The sequence below is a fragment of the Equus caballus genome, chromosome 30 (assembly GCF_041296265.1).
Source record: "Equus caballus isolate H_3958 breed thoroughbred chromosome 30, TB-T2T, whole genome shotgun sequence".
NCBI lineage: Eukaryota > Metazoa > Chordata > Mammalia > Perissodactyla > Equidae > Equus > Equus caballus.
The window spans coordinates 33,118,472-33,136,738 of NC_091713.1; the positions used below are offsets into that span (position 1 = coordinate 33,118,472).

Below are 18,267 nucleotides of genomic sequence, written 5' to 3' on the forward strand. Positions count from 1 at the left end.
TGCAAAAAAGATGCAAGTAGACCACTATCTTACACCATACACAAAAATTAACTCAAAATGGACTAAAGACTTGAATGTAAGACCTGAAACCATGAGACTCCTAGAAGAAAACATAGGTAGTACGCTCTTCAACATTGGTCTTAGCAGCATATTTTCAAGTACCATGTCTGACTGTGCAAGGGAAATAATATAAAACACAACTACATCAAACAAAAAAGCTTCTGCACAGCAAAGGAAACCATCAACAAAACGAGAAGACAACCTAACAATTGGGAGAAGATATTTGCAAACCACATATCAGATAAGTGGTTAATATCCAAAATATACAAAGGACTCATACATCTCAACAACAAAAAAATCTAACAACCCAATTAAAAACTGGGCAAAAGATCCAAACAGACATTTCTCCAAAGAAGATATACAGATGGCTAACAGGCACATGAAAAGATGTTCAATGACATTAATTATCAGGGAAAAGCAAATCAAAATTACAATGATATATCACCTCACTCTCATCAGAATGACTATAATGAACAAGACAGGAAACAATAAGTGTTGGAGAGGATGTGGAGAGAAGGGAACCCTGAAACACTCCCGTGGTGGGAGTGCAAACTGGTGCAGCCACTATGGAAAACAGTAGAGGGATCCTCAAAAAATTAAAAATAAGGGGCCAGCCCCGTGGCAGAGTGGTTAAGTTCATACGCTATGCTTCAGTGCTCAGGGTTTTGCCAGTTTGAATCCTGGGCGCAGACATGGCACCGCTCATCAAGCCATGCTGAGGCAGCATCCCACATGCCACAACTAGAAGGACCCACAACTAAAAATACACAACTATGTACTGGGGGGCTTTGGGGCAAAATGGAAAAGTTTTTTTAAAAATCTTTTAAAAAAGATTAAAAATAGATCTACCATATGACCCAGCTATTCCACTGCTGAGTATTTATCCAAAGAACATGAAAAGATGAATGCATAAAGATACGTGCACCCCTATGTTCATTGCAGCACTCTTCACAATAGACAAGAAAAGCAACCCAGGGTCCCATCAGGGGACAAATGGATAAAGAAGATGTATATATGCACAATGGAATACTACTCAGCCATAAGAAATGATGAAATTCAGCTGTTTGTGACAACATGGATGGACCTTGAGGGTGTTATGTTAAGTGAAATAAGTCAGAGGGACAAAGTCAAATACCAGATGATCTCACTCACAAGTAGAAGATCTCACTCATAAGAACAATGACAAACACATAGAAACAGAGACTGGATGGTGCTTACCAGACAGGAAGTGGAGAAGGAGGAGGGTGAAAGGGGTGATTAGGTACATGTGCGTGGTGATGGATTGTAATTAGTTTTGGGTGGTAAACATGTTGTAATCTACACAGAAATTGAAATACATAATGACATGCACTTGGAATTTATATAATGTTAAAAACCAATGTTACCACAATGAAAAATAAAAATAAAAAAAATATATATATAATAAAGGAATAATATAAACAAAAATAAATAAAATTTTAAAAATTTAAAAACGTGAATAAATTTAAAAGCATTGCAATCTTACAGAATATATTCTGTGACAACAGAATTACATTAGCAATAAATAAGAATAATTTATCTAGGCAAACATCCATGATACTCATCAATTTGTACACAATAAATATATGCAATTCTTTATACAAAGATCATACCACAATAAAGCTGTTAAAAGGAAATAAATTATTTGGAAAACCTTAATATTTGGAAAGCAACAACAAATATCTCAATAACGGACAAGTCAAAGAAGAAATCAAAAAGAATTTTAGAAAATATTTCACATCGAATTAAATGAAAATAAAATGGATATAAATTTTTTTGCAACATAGCTAAAGCAGTATTTAGAAAGAAAAATGTAGTTTTAAAGATTTACATTTAAAAAGTAGGATAGTTTAAATCCATGTTTTCATTTTCTACTTAAACGGAAAAAAGAGTAAAATTGAAATCAAAGTAATAAGAAGTAAGAAAACAATAATTCCACGGAAGAGAGGAAAAAGAGAAAGAAGAGAGGGAACAGAGAAAATTAACAAAGCTAAAAATAGCGAATGTTAGTAAAGCTAAAAAATAGAAGAGGGAAAATTAAGAGTGTTAAAATCAATTATTTGAAAATAGTTTAAAAAGCTCTGTAAAGAATGATCAAAATAAAAGAGGGAGACAAATGTTAATATCAGAATGAAAGAAGTGATATCACCAGACAAACTATAAAATTAAAAGGAAAATAGAAGATTAGGTGACTGTTAGAAACAATTGTATGCCAATAAATTTGATAAATTAGATAAAATGGAGATATTTCTCGAAAAATACAACTTGCTTACGTTTTGACAAAAGAAAATAGGGAAAATCTAAATAACCCACTACTTCTTCAAGAAATTAAATTCTTCACCAGGTAAACCTTCCAAAAAAGCAAACTACATATCAGACAACTTTACAGGTGAATTCTATTGATCATTTAAGGGAAAAATAATACAATAATATTATGTGTAACAATTTTACACATGTACTTTTGAAAGCAAAGGAGCAGTGAACTCTTCTCAATTTGCTTTTCGAGGCCACAAAATCCCTGATAACAAAACCCGGCAGAGACATTACAAGAAAAAGTAATGTAGATCAATATCCCCATGAATAAAGACACACGAATCGTTGAAAGTATATGAGCAACTCAAATACATGAAAATAGAGAGAGAATAATATCTCACCCCCAAGTAGACAACTCTAGGAATGAGAGATTTGTTCAACATTCAAAAATTTATAGAGGTAATTCACCACATTAACAAAATTCAGAGTCATATCATCACACCTCTAGATGCATAAAAAGCATTTAAAAACATTCAACACTGGTTGACGGTACAATTTCTCACTGAGCTAAGTCGGACCAGAAGGAGATTCCCCTAATCTGATAAAGGATTCCCCTAATCTGATAAAGCATCTAAAAAAAGTTCTAAACTGACATTATAATTGTAGTTAAATTTTGAATATCTTCTCCCAGTAGTCAGGAATAAGACAAATATGTTTATTATTATCACTTGCTTACAACAATTTCCTAGAGGTCCTAGTCAGTGCAATAGGATAAGAAAAGAAACAAAAACTCAAAATAAAAATGGACCAACAGAAAAAAAATCTTGCATTTGCTATGACATAGCTGCTTACAAAGAACACTCAAAATGAATAAACCACCTTAGTATAGTTTCAGAGGATAAAAATTAATATATAAAAATGAAGTGCATTTCTTTATACCTGCAGCAAAAATATTGGAAAATATGTGTTAAAATTGCATTTGTAACATGAAAAATATAAAATATGAATAAATATTTTAAACTGCAAATCGTCTATACTTAAAACATTGCCGAGAAAATAGAACCAGAAATAAATAATTGAAGATAGATATCATGCTTATGGATTGAACACTCAATATGGTTAAGATGTCAATTCTTCCTAATTTATCTTTCATTATACAAGCCATCTCTTTCATTATACAAACAGACATTTTATAGAAATTGATGTGTTTCCTGAAATTTCTGTTAATGAAAACACCAGAAGAACTAAAATAATCTTGAAAAGGAAGAACATAATTGGAGAATATATCGATCAGACTTCAAGATTTACTATAAAGCTACAGTTACCAAGGTAATGTGTCAGCGCTAAGGAGAGAGAAATGGATAAATGGACTGAATAGAGAGTCTAGAAGTAAATCAACACTTCCATAGTCAATTCATTTTCACTTCAAAACCTTCTCCACACATAAACAAACTTACGGACAAAGAGGAGAATTTAGTGGTTACCAGGGGGAAGTGAGGAGGGGTGGGCACAAGGGGTAACGGGGCACATTTATAGGGTGTCTGACAAATATTAATGAACAACTGAAATTTCACAATGTTATAAAATGTTATGACCACGATAAAAAAAATAACTTTTCCAGACATACTGCTAAAACAACTGGCTATCTATATATGATAGAGAACACCAATCCCTATATTACACCATACTCAAAAATTAATGTAAGATGGATAATATACCTAAATATAAATGCTAAAACTATACAGCTTCTAGAAGAAAATGTAGAACATGTGTACTTTACTGCCTGTAAATATTGCTTATTTCTTTTAAAAAAGAACTAAAGATATGTTAAACTGTAGATAGGAGATTTGTTTTTACATTAGTATGATACTATTTTCTGTGTATTTTAGGCTTGAGGAAATTGGTAAAAATATTGAGGATAGTGACTCAAGGTATCCTAAACTTAGAGGATACAAATACAGATATGAAAAGTGGAAAACTGGAATGAACCCTGCTCTATTCAACTGAAATCAGTGGTATCAATATGACTCAGAGTTTTCAACATTGATATAGATAAATAGGTAAACAGATGATGGATAGATACATAGATACATACACACATAGATATGTATATAGATATACTGATACATAATGGTCACAGGCATAGGCATAGACAGATTTGTGTGTAACATAAGGATTTAGAGGCAATGTTGTTCTGATAGTAATGAGCACACCTACTGCCCAGATGTTAATTTAAAGCCACCAAGTTTCTGGGTGGTTTGTTATATAGCTGATTACCGCATGTGATACAATTAACAATGTAGAAACAATGTTTTGGTTAATTTCTGAATTACCTTCCAGGTTGAAAATTATTTGTAATAATAAATACCTAAATTTTTCACTTTCACACTTTAGGAAGAAATAGAATAAAATTTTGAAAAGATTACAAATAAGAGCTTACCCGTACAGGTTAGTTCAGGATCCCATCTTCCATTAATGCAGATTGAGTGCTTGTATTTTCCTTTACATTTGTAACTTATGTTGGTGTTATGATTAAATTCAACGTTATCTGATAGCTCTGCCTCACGTGCAGTTAACTTTGGTAACTTACACTTCTCAAGCTTATCTGTTGCTATAAAATTAAAGGTTTCGTGGAAAAGTAGAATTGTAAGTATCAAAGCAACTACTACAAAAAAGAGCTCTACAGTCAATAGCATAATGAAAATAGAATGCATGCCTTTAAATACCACCAACCAAGTTATTGCCAATCGTATTGCATAAGGCAGGCTGTTATGTATGAACATAAGCCCTGTGTCCAGTCTTTGAAATTTCAGAGAAAAGAACCATCATATAGACATTTTGGAGTTTGGAAGAGCATAAGCAGTTCACTTTTTTGGATGACCTACACAGTGAACAGTCAGTTCATGACTAAATTTGATCGCATATCTGAAATCTGTGCAAATGGCCACATTCATTTGTTTCTCGATCTCAAGCATCTCTACATCATTCTTAATCCACAATCTTAAAACATTAAAGTAAAAACAATTACCTGTGGAGCTAGAGTATATGAAGTTGCTAGGTTAAATATATTTTTTCAAGAAAGATAATGTAATATAGCAGGAAAAGTACATCTGAGATGTATGTTTAGAAGGTGAATATTTAAGCAGATATTTAAACAGAGATAGATAATTGGAATAAGAAATTGTGTGTTTAAAGTCATGATCTGTGTTCTACACATAATCTTGGAATTTTTAAGAAGCTATTTTAAACACCAGATCATCCTAAAACTCAATAATATTGCATTACCAAAATAATAAATATTTACTGGTTCCAATATGAGTTAAATATTGACTGTAGAAGCTTTCTATATAGCTACATATTTCAGAAATTCAATGCAGATGAGAGTCCTTTTGACTCTGATAAAATATCAGTGTAGATTTTTGGTAGCATTGTTAAGGATTTGTTAAAGATCAGAGTCAAGTGAGAATGAACAGAATAAAGAAAAGTCAAGTAATTGGCCCAAAAACAGTAATGATTTTGTATGGTAACCTTGAAACAACATTTCTAAAAAGGAGACACTCAAAACACACCAGAGGCTTGAGGGTTAGTCCTCTTTGGGTCACTGGTCTAGAGTGTTGAGGGAGAAAAAACTAGATATTCTTCAAGAGATGGTAAGCGAAGGAAGATCTATAATCAATAGGAGTGGTGGCGGTTGTCATTATGTCCTGTGATTTCTTGGTTTCTGAAAGGATTCATCTGATTTTTAGGAGAAAATAAACAAACTGAAAAGAATGAAAATCTAGACTAGGGGGAGGTACAAAATGAGAAAATCGGAATAAGGCCTATGACAGCTGGAAGGGGATTATGTGAAGCTGAATATAGGTAGAGGACTCATCTGAGAAAGGGAAACTCTGAGATCAGAGGAGAGTAATAATTGAAGCAGATATTTGGTGTAAGTTGGGATTAAAAGTTGTGAGTTTTCATGCCTGATATTACTTTGGGTTTTTCTCCCATAAATAATGGGATGAGATCATTTGTGGAGATAGAAGAGGACAAAGATGAGGCTTACTCTTGAAGAACTGGCAATATTTTTGACAGGCATATGTTTAATGAAAATTTAAGGATTAATGCAACAAAATTCATTGATTCATTTAACAAACTCCTATTGCATGTCTCCTGTATGTCAGCCCATCTTTGGGTGTTGGGAACACGTAAGTGAACAAGACAGCTATGACTTCCTGCTCTAATGCAGCAGAGGCTGAGCTCTACCTGCTCTTTGGAATAATCAATGACTAGAAATCTGATGAATAAGTAAGAGTGGACATCCAGGGGTCTCATTCAATGTAGATTCGAGGAAAACTCCAGGAAGGAACTCATTCTAAAGGAAAAATGAAAGAGGGCCCCCAACATTCTCCCAGGTAGTCATCACAGACTTGGTCATCCAATGGTCAGGATGATTCTCTTACAGAGTGAAGGGCATCAATCAGATTTGTTTCCTGGCCCAACCTCAACTGCCTCCTATGTCTGAGCTACACTCCTGACTAATAGGGTTTGTGGCCCACCCATTATCTGGCTTATTAACTTCTTTTTGCTGCATTTGAAACAGACTGAGAAAGTATCATTGTTAGAAGCTCTGAGAGAGGCAAGATTCCTATAGGAGTATAGCAAGAGGGTATTTTCTCAACTTTATTTCCTTTAGTTGTCCAGGGCTTGAAAGAAAGACTGCCATAGAAAAACAAAACTGGTATTTGTGCAAATATAGTTCTAATTTTCTGGTAACTAGTACTCATATTTTAGTCATGTAAATATCTTTAAGTAAAATTTAGCTTCATGCTTATAAACAATGTTAATATCAAGGATAGAAAGATTCATAAAATTATATTGCTAGTCTATATTTGTCCTCTGTAGAAACATTGAATTATCAACAACAAATGTTTGGATTCATTATAAATTAAAACCTGATATTTTCAAGAATATCTCTAAATTTCAAAAATACGGTTTCAAATATAGTTTTTACAGTGAAAATATTAAATCCTATTAAATTATAATTTGAGAAGGGCATTCTCACCAATGCACTGAGGAAGTTGGGTCCATGTTCCACGAATACATGTAATTGATCTGTGTCCAATCATTGTAAATGCTTCTTTGCAAGTGAACGCTACTGAGTCTCCATGGCGATAGGGAGGGGCAGAAGGCTCGACATAGCCATGATCAAGGCCAGGTACATCTCCACATGTACTCTTCTCCTCTGTGAAAATTTCACAGAAATATGTTTATTTATGTCTGTGTATGGAAACAAACAAAAGTGTTGATTAACTTTAAATATTAATATTTTCATACATTACCAATACACACAGGCAACGTTGTCCATCCTCCATCAATACATTGAACTTTGTTAGAACCCCTCAACAGAAATCTAGGACTGCAAACATATTCCACCACTTCATTGTGTCCATATTCTTCTTTCTTTGCTTCTTTAATTTTCCCATTAGGGAGTTGAGGAGGTGGACTACACGATTGTACTTGACCTATAGAAGAAATATTGTGTAATTAATGGTTAAATTATTGGTTTGCAACTTAAAAATCCAGAAAAATGAGGATATTTTTACTTAATTAAATCATTATTTATTATATAATTTACTAGAGCATTCTTAAACAATGACAAAAAAACTGTGTACACCAGATTCATCTTTCCCAGTTCTCTTACTTATACTACTAAGCTAGCAGATTGAAAGTATATTTAAGGCCAGAAAATACGTTCAATAATCTAGAAGTTGTAAAGATGTATGCAATCCAGTGAATATGGTCATGTTAATTAGAGCAACATTCATATTCTACGGAAACATTTTATCAAAACTTTTTGAGAAAACATTGTCATTTGAGTCAAGCATTTGATCAACATAGATTTGCTTTTATTAAGCTATGCATGTGTGATTGGACTGACAATGAGCTGCTTGAATATTGCTTAAACATACTCAGTGAAACCTGAGGTAATGCCCATGCCATATAAAATGTCCAATGTTAATGGTGGAACTGTAGGCAAAGGAAAAGTAACAAAAGAAATCCCTTCAGCGTCAGACACCATGGAGACTTCCAGTGCACATTGCAAGAAACAATTGGAGATTAATTCCTTAGAGAAGGAAATCTGAAGTATCTACTATGGAACACATGTCTTTCATGGATATATCTCTGGTTTAGTGAATTATGAACACACTGGAAGCCAACAGAAAATTAGGAGAGGAAACATAACGTTGATATCCACAATTCTAATTCTTGTGTCAGCAATTGTAAGATACATATTCACCTTTACATGTTGGAAAACCAGGGGACCATCCAAAGTGGTAGCACTGAACTGAATCTGCTCCAACTGTTTTACGTCTTTGTCTGCAGGAGAATTTCAACACATCTCCAACCTTGTATCTGTCTTTCTTGGGCTCAACATTTAAGTAGGCGTCTATTTGGGGAATACTGCATTCTTTTCCTATAAAAGAGGTCATGCAATTTAATGAAAGAATATAATCATTGCCAAAGTAAGTTTTATATGTGTCTTGTAAAAACGAGGGCTTGACAACTGCATATACAGAGAGGCACTAGATAAAAACCTCTTGCCTGAAAAAAGTTAAGGATTAGGTTTATACGCCCTCTAAATCCATATGAGACTCTTTGAGACATAGTGAGGTATTGAACAGCAATTTTTGTGTCCAGAAAATTTATTTGTAAATTCAATTACCTTATACCAAATCTGATTTTATTGCTGAAATTTATAAAATTTAATGTTATACTTTATGTACTCTCAGAACATAAAAGTACTCTCTCACATTAAAAAAAATAACGCTACAACTTTTAAATTTCACACAAATAAAAGCTGGTATTTTCATTTAATATAATTGGGGAACCAAAACACACAAAAGAGAGATTTCTAATGCACTTTAGTTAGAGGAACATTAAAAACTGCTTAATTTATATTCTGCATTTGAAGAATTCAAAGTGAAACTTGAAGCAAAATGAAGAATCGTGTTTGAGGACACATAGCTAGGTGTATTCCAGGGATTCTGAATATTCATATAATATAAAACTACCTATTCTTATTATACCTTTAGTTTATACTAGATACTAATAAACAGTTAATTATTCTAATTCAAGTTAGAAATGTGTGAAATTACCCCTTAAAACTTGTGAAACTTGTGACATTGCTAAATATTATCAATAAATGCCTTATTCTTATTTGTAATTTTACAGTTTTGCTAATAATTTATGAAATTAAAAATTAATTTAAAAATGATAATCAGACTAAAAAGAAATTTCATACTATCTAAAAGTCAAGTATGAAGACATGTTCATAAAATTAGATATACGTTAACTATTTTTAAAAGTAACACCACCAAAAATAACTCAATAAATTTGCTTTCGTTTTTGTTTATGTTGAGTTTTGTAGCTTAGTTGAGAAGGTCACACTTGATGAGAAACACTTGGATTCCCCTCCTAAAATTCTGTTACAATTTCTATATAGCAATTCTTTTATTTGTATGTGTCTTTGTTTATATATTTTGTGCTCATTTTATATAAATTCTCTACCACATTGTGAAAAATGCCGCCTTAACAACAGCAACAAAAGACCTTGGCTCTAGCCTATTTTATAACTGTTCTATTTATATAAAGATAATGACTTAAGAAATGTGATTTAAAGAAGAGTTAGAATGGGCATACCCTGAATTAGAGATATTTGTCTTTACCGGAAAGTCAAAATCCTAAATTCCAGCACTGATGCTTGGAAACATGAGTATGAGTTTTTTATTCTGAAGTGTACATTTGTTTAAGATAGCTGTACACTTTGCTGGGCTTAAGTGGCTTATGATAACAACAATTCTTTGGAAACTTCTCCCCAAAGGAGAGAACATCCAGGATATTTGAAATAAACTCAGATATCAGCCAATCCGTGTGCACTTTTCTGCTACATGGTTGAGGGAAGTTGTTTCAAAAGAATACTAAGCTGTCATTTGTTCATTAGATATTTGGAGGCCTACACTGCACTGGTGAATTCCTACCAATGTGTTCACAAGGTCGTAAGTTTTAAGGTCATAAATTTTTACAAAATTTGCAATAGAAAGCCATATTGGCCGTGTGAGTTTTTACTGCTGTCTCTGTTACTCTTGCTTTCTGTCCTTCATGTTTTCTCTCATGTGATGACATTGTAAAGATCATGGGAATTATATAGTCATGATTTTACATTCTTCTTTAAAAAAGACCCTCAAAATTGTAAATGCTTCTGGCTTCATAAAACATGCATCTACCGCTAATCCCAGAAAACAAATTTTTTTCTCTCAATTCTCAAGGTCTTCCTTATTTCTTTCAACTTTGCTGCCTATTTCTCTTCTATCTGACACCTAAAGGTTGGAATGCTTCAGGGCCCAGTCCTTAGCTCTCTTTTCTTTTCATTCCATATTATTTTCCAATTTTATATCATCATTTATATAGAGATAATCCCACATGTATATCTCTTGGTATATGGTATAATCCCACATGTATATACATCTAACTCTGTGGCTTACATATACCATTTTTCTTGTCCATGGGCAGCTCAACCATAATGTGTCCCACTCAAAAGTTGTGGTGGTCCTTCCAAAGTGCTCTCTCTCTGCCCAGAACCACGTCACCAAAAGGCATTGCCATTTGCCTGCTTGCTTATAAATATAAAATCAAACATGTGAGTTGACCTTTTACTCTTTCTCACACCCAACATTTCGGAGCATTGCCTGTGATTTCTACTTCCAAAATACATCTCAAATCCGTCCTCTGCTCTGCATCTCTCAGCCATCACCTTATCCCAATCATCGCCATTTTTCACCCTACATAGACTCTTGAATCTTCTCTTGTTCATCACAAGCACAGCATATAGGGGAAGAAAAACTTTCAAAAATCCAAATAAATTTATGTCATTCCTCTCCTTAACACTCCTTCATGACTTTTCATCAATCATAATGTTAATCCAGATGCTAACATGCCCTGAATTAACCTGGATAATCTTTCCTTTGCCTCCCATCCAGCCTCAGATCATGAAATTCTCCCACATCTTGAGTAGAATCAGCTCACCCTGAGATTTCCCAAATATTACCTTGTTTTCAAAGCTTTGCACACACTGTTCCTTTGGCTTGGAACACTCCGCATCCACTCAGTTTTCTACAGATTCAAGCCCTAATCTAACCCAGGAAAACAGATAGCTGATTGGCAAACATAAAAGAGAGTCATGTAATAGTGCCCAGAACTTGTCAAAGTTGGAATATAAAATAAAGAGCTCCTCTCAGGACCTGCAGACATTAATATCTAGGTGGCAGGAGTAAAGCAGAAACTCAGGAGCAAAATAGTTGAATAAGTTGTAAGAAACTATAATTTTGGTAGTGAGTGCCCAGTTTTAAATAATAGGACCAATTGCATTTAGAATAACAAAACAATTATACTTTAATCAAAAAATTAATTAGGTGATATCTCCTTGTAATTTTTATTTGCATATACCTGATTATTAGTGATTTGGGGTACCTTTTCATGTACTGGTTTGCTATTTGCCTGTATTCTTCAGAAAAATGTCTATTCAGATCCTTTGCCTATTTCTTAATTAGATTGTTTTGCTGTTGAGTTGTATAAGTGCCTTATGATATTTTTTTACTCAGACAAATATTTCTCCCATTCCCTAGGTTACCTCTTTATTTGTTGATTCGCTGAACAGAAGCTTTTTAGTTTGATGTAGTCCTATTTATTTACTTTAGCCTTTATTGCCTGTGCTTCTGGTGTCACATCAAAAAAAAATATCTTTTCCCAGACCAATGTCAAAAAGATATTTTTCTATGTTTTATTCTAGGAGTTTTATGGTTTCAAGTCTTATATTTGTCTTTAATCCCCTTAGTTTTCGTCAGTGATTTAATATAGGCATCTCATTTCATTCTTTTGCTTGTGGATATTCAGCTTTTCCAACACTATTTACTAAAGACACTCCTTCCCCCATTGTGTATTCTTGGCTCCCTTCTCAAATATTAGTTGACTATATATTCATGGGTTTATTTCTGGACTGCTGATTCTGTTCCATTGATCTGTGTCTATTTTTATGCCTGTATCATATTGTTTTCATTGCTATCACTTTGTAATATAGTTTGAAATCAGGAAGTGTGATGTCTCAGCTTTGTTTTGCTTTCTCAAGATTGCTTGGGCTGTGTGAGGGTCTTCTGTGGATCCATATAAATATTAGGATTGTTTTTTATATTTCTTTGAAATATACCGATCAGATTTGATAAGTATTGCATTGTGTCTGTAGATCACTTTTGGTTGTGTGGACATTTTAACAATGTTAATTCTTCCACTCCATAAACATGGAATATCCTTCCATTATTTGTGTCTTCAATTTATTTCATCTGCATCTTATAGTCTAGTCTTCAGGGTAAAGGTCTTTCACTTCCTTGTTAAATTTATTCCTAGATATTTTCTTTTTTTTATGCTATTGTAAGTGGATCATTTTCTTCATTTCTCTTTCTAATACTATATCATTAGTGTATGGATGGAAACGATTTTCAAATATTTATTTTTCTACCCCAAAACTTTACTGAATTATCTTATTAATTATAACAGTTTTTTGGTGGAGTCTTTAGGGTTTCTATGTAAAGATCACGTCAGCTGCAAACAGAGACCACTTTACTTCTTTCTTTCCTATTTGGATGCCTTTTATTTCCTTTTGTTTCCTAATTGCTTTGGCTGGGACCTCCAGTACTATGTTTAAGACAAGTGGTGGGAGTGAGCATCCTTGTCTTTTCCTGATCCTTGAGGAAAAGCTTTCAGCTTTTCAGTATCGAGTATGACATTAGTTGTGGGCTTCTCATGTATGACTTTCATTACATTGAGGTACGTTCCTTTGATACCTAATTTGTTGAGAGGTTTTTTTTAATTACAAACAGATGTTGAATTTTGTAAAATGCTTCTTCTGCATCTATTGAGATAACCATATGATTTCTACTCTTCATATTGTTAATGTGGTTTTTCAAGTTTACTGATTTGCCTCTGTTGAACCATTCTTGAATCCCATGGATAAATCCACCTTCATCATGGTGTATGATTCTTTTAATGTGAAGTTGAATTCAGTTTGCTAATATTTTGTTGAACATTTTTGTATCTATGTTCATCAGTGATATTGTCCTCTAATTTTCTTTCCTTGCAGTGTTATTGTCTGGCTTTGGTATCAAGGTAACGCTGATCTCATAAAATGATTTTGGAAGTTTTCTCTCCTCTTCAATTTTTAGAATGGTTTGAAAAGGATTGGTATTAACTCTTTTTTAAACGTTTGGTAGAATCCACCAGTGAAAACTTCTGGTGCTGGATTTTACTTTAGGAATGTTTTTAATTACGGATCCAATGTCATTCCTTGTTATTGGTCTGTTCAGATTTTCTATTTCTTCATGGTTCAGTCTTTTAAGTTGTGTATTTCCAGGAATTTACCCATTTCTTCTAGGTTATCTAATTTGTTGGCATATAACTGTTTGAAGTTGTCTCTTACAATCTTTTGTGTTCCTATGGCATCAGTTGTAGTGTTTTTACCTTCATTTCCGATTTTATTTACTTATTGTCTCTATTTTTCTTAATCAGCTTTATGTTCATTAATTTTGTTTATCTTGTCAAAAAACTAGGTCTTACTTTTTGACTTTTATTTTTTCCAGTCTATATATTTCTCATATATTTCTGCTGTGATCTTTGTTACGTTCTTCCTTCTGCTAACTTTAGGCTTAGTTTGTTCTTATATATCTAGTTTTTGAGGTATAAAGTTAGATTGCTTTTTCTGAGATCATTTTTTTTTCATAATGTAGGCATTTATCACTATGAATACCCCTCATAGAACTACATTAGCAGTTCTTTGATATGTTGTGTTTTCTTTGTTGTTTCTTTTAAGATATTTTCTGACTTTCTTTTTGATGTCTTCTTGGACTCATTGTTTTATCAGGAGTGAGTTAATTTTCACATATTTGTGAATTTTCCAGTCTTCCTTCTGTTAATGATTTCTATTTTCATACTACTGTGGTCAGAAAAGATATTTTGCTTGATTTTAACCTCCTTAGAAATTTTAACACATGTTCTGTGACCTAACATATTATCTATCCTGGAGAATATACTGTGATGCTTGAGAAGAATATGAATTCTGCTGCTGTAGAATGGAATGTTCTGTATACATCTGTTAGGTCGATTTTGTCTAAAGTATATTCAAGTTCAACATTTCCTTATTGGTTTTCTCTGTGAATGTTCTATCCATTGTTGAAAGTGAGGCATTGAAGTGTCTTACTATTATTATATGGTTGTCTATTTCTCCCTTCAGATGTTTTAGTGTTTGCTTAATATGTCTACACGTGTCAATGTTGGATGCATATATATTTACAATTGTTATATCCTCTTGATGATTTGACCCCTTCATCATTATATAATGACTTCTTTGTCTCTTGTTGCTATTTGACGTAAAGTCTATTTATCTGATATAAGTTTAGCTCTCCCTAGACCCTTTTGTTTCCATTTGCATGGATTATCTTATTCCATCCCTTTCCTTTCAGCCTATGTGTATCCTAAAAGCTGAGGTGAGCCTTGTAGATAGGGCATAGTTGGGTTTTTTGTTACTTTATCCACCTGCCCTCTTTGGCTTTAGATTGGATAATTTAATCCATTTACATTTAGATTAATCATTGATAGATAAGGACTTACTAATGCCATCTAATTAATTGTTTTCTAGCTGTTTTGTAGTTCCATTGTTCCTTTCTTCCTCTCTTGCTGCCTTCTTTTGTGAATTGATGGTTTTCCATATTGCTATGCTTTGATTTCTTCCTCTTTATCTTTTCTGAATCTAGTATAGATTTTTGCTTTGTGGTTATCATGAGGCTTACATAAAATATAGATATAACAGTCTGTTTAAGCTGATAACGCATTTTCTTTGATTGCATATACAAACTCTACTCTTTTGCTCCTCTCTCCACATTTTAAGGTTTTGTGTCACAATTTACACATTTTTATTGGGCGTGTCCACTAACAAATTATTGTAGCTATAGTTATTTTTAAAACTTTTCCTTTGATCTTTATGTTGGAATTAAGTGACTTATACACCACTGTATTAGAATATTAGAGTATTCTTAATTTGCGTATATATTTACCTTTACCAGTGTGTTGTATATCTTTATATGTTTTCATGTTCCTAATTAATGTCCTTTCATTTAAACTTGAAGAACTCATTTTAGTATTTCTTGTAAGGCAGGTATAGCATTGATGAATTTTCTCAGCTTTGATTTGTCTAGTATAGTCTTTGTCTCCTTCATTTCTGTAAGACAGCTTTGCTGGGTAAAATATTCTTTGTTGGCACTTATTTTATTTCAGCACTTTATACATGTCACCCCAATCTCTCCTGCCATCAAGTTTTCTCTTGATAAATCTCCTGTTATACTTATGTGGGTTCCCTTATATGTGAGGTATTCTTTTTCCCCTGGTGCTGCTTTCAAAATTCTCTATGTCTTTGGTTTCGGCTATTTTATTATACTGTGTCTTGTGAAAGATCTCCTTGAGTTGAATTTGTTTGGAGACAAAGTCAGCTTCTTGATTTTGATAGTCCATATCTCACCCCAGATTTGGTAAGGTCACTGTCATTATTTCTTTAAATAAACTTTCTGACCCTTCCTCATCTCTTTTCATTCTGGCACTCCCTTAATGTCTAAAGTATTTCCCATGATGGTATCCCATATTTCATGTAGGCTTTCTTCACTCTATAATCCTAATTCCTTTGTTCTCCTCTAACTAGAAAATTTCAAATAACCTGTCTTCAACTTCACTGTTCTTTCTTCCCCCTGATAAATTCTGCTGTTGATGGTCTTCATTGTATTTTTTATTTCATTCATTGTATTCTTCAGTTTCAAAATTTCTACTTGGATCTTTTTATAATTTCTATCTCATTGTTTCCCTGATTTCTTTGAATTGTCTTTTTGTGTTTTCTTGTAGCTCACCAAGCTTTCTTAAAATAACTATTTTGAATTCTTTATTAGGAAAATCATACATCTTTATTATTTGGGTTCAGTTACTGGAAAATGACTGTGTGCCTTTTGTGTTGTCATATTTCCTTGATTTCATTTATTTCTTAAAGTGTTGCATTGCTGTCTTTCCATCGAAGGTGCAATCACTTCCTCCAGCCTTTACTGACCGACTTTGGGAAAGAACTAGCTTCTATCACCAGCGCTGGGGATTCCTAGGCTTTCAGACCTTTTTGATGACTAGGCCTGCTCCACATGTCTTATTTCCTTTAGGGAGGGAATTCTTAGGTTGTATGCCTTCTCACAATCCTGCAGTGCCAGTCTGGGTGCTGACAGCTTCCTGTTTGCTTTGCTCTGGGCATTCCTGAATGATCAAGTTTGTTTTCTCCCATTCCTGTAGAGTGAGGTTGGCTTCTTAAGTGTGCATACTAGCCATCTGCAAAGACTCCCATTCACTAATATTGGGGGTGTACACAGGAGCTGGCCATGGGACAGAGAGGGGGGTGTAGACGAGATGTGCGATGTGTTGGGGGGACCAGCGGGTGAGCAGGATCTGCAGGCAAGGGTTCCCCAGTGGCTAGTGGGTGGGCTTCCTAATGGAGTCTTCAAAGTGGTTAGTAGGATCTGAGTCCCTTGAGGCATTCTGAGCTCTGGCTGCTGTGCTCCAAGATTTTCCCAAACCCCTCAGTCATGCAGATCACCTCAGTATTCTAGACGTGGTGGGAAAGAAATGGGCCCTTTTGTCAGTGAGACACACAGCTGAGGAAGCCAAACAGTCACTTACATGTTCTTTCTTTCCCCTACCGGAAAAATCGTGGGTGGAGTGGGTCTCTCTTGGCACTGAGCTGTGCCACTTAAGGGGAGGAATGACTCACACAAGAGAAACTGTACCTCTCACCCTCAAGTATCCAATGTTGGATCATTTTGCTCAATTGGTGTGCTGAAACTTCTCTGCTGGATTCCCAAACTCCCAGAAAGATGCTTTTGTGCACGGGTAATTGTCAAAGTCAATGTCCTTTGAGGGGAAGAAAATAGAAACTCTTCTGCCATCTTGCTGATGTCACTCTACTGTTAGAGGATTCTCTTTTGTCATTCTCTTACTATTTTATTGATTAATGTCTATCAATAGGCTCATTTATTTTGATACATATGTATCAAGAAAATTTTATATCCCTTCATACACACTTGAAAAAAATAGAATCAAATAGCTCCATTGGCAAAACAAGAAGGTGATATAAACATTTTGTCACAATTAACATAAATGAGATTTAGCAAATCTTAAGCTTATTGGGATCTCAGCCCAGTTTTCTTACTGATATGGATGCATTTAGGAGCAGGGGACCAGTCATTCTCAATACATGTCATTAGGCTCTGCTCATCTGGAAGACTGTCAACAGGATATCATTCAACTTTTAGAGATTGACCCTGTAAATATTATTTTCCATAATATAGATATTTTCTATGTGCCAAATAATTGAAAATATATTGTCCTAAGGGTCATAAAAATGATAGATGAAAAATTTTAAAACCTGTAAGTTTGGCCAAAAAAGTAAATTAACAATTATCTTTATATTATTTAAACTAGAATGAATAACTATCCAAAAATAATATATAACTTAAGAAAAACTAAAGCTGCTACCAATGTCTTTTAAAACTAATGTTCAATATTATTTATTTTCAATATTTATTATATTTGTTCTCATCACTTTCTTTCAACAATTTCCTAGAGGTCCAAATCAGTGCAATAGGATAAAAAAATAAAAAAAAATTCAAAATAAAAATGGGCCAATAGAAATAAAATCTTTCATTTGCTATGATATAGTTGCTAACAAAACAATACCTAAAATGAATAAGATGCCTTAGCATAGTTTCAGAGGATAAAATTAATATGCAAAAGTCAGGTGCATTTCTTTATATTTGCAGCAAAAAT

General features: G+C 33.6%; 1 protein-coding gene across 22 annotated transcripts in view; it reads right to left on the reverse strand.

The window, feature by feature from the left end:
• The window catches only part of LOC100060734 (complement factor H-related protein 4), an 86,157-nt gene that overhangs the window by 7,380 nt on the left and 60,510 nt on the right, over positions 1 to 18,267 (reverse strand). For 19 of the 22 annotated variants that reach the window (XM_070255793.1, XM_070255792.1, XM_070255794.1 and 16 more), the window contains 4 exons: positions 8,615 to 8,791; positions 7,656 to 7,838; positions 7,379 to 7,558; positions 4,772 to 4,942 (listed from right to left, as the gene is read on the reverse strand). In XM_070255793.1, coding sequence (XP_070111894.1) covers positions 4,772 to 4,942; positions 7,379 to 7,558; positions 7,656 to 7,838; positions 8,615 to 8,791 — 711 coding nt within the window. Of the gene's footprint in view, positions 1 to 4,771; positions 4,943 to 7,378; positions 7,559 to 7,650; positions 7,839 to 8,614; positions 8,792 to 18,267 lie in introns of all 22 variants that reach the window. The other 3 variants (XR_011434191.1, XR_011434192.1, XR_011434190.1) reach the window with 1 other exon arrangement.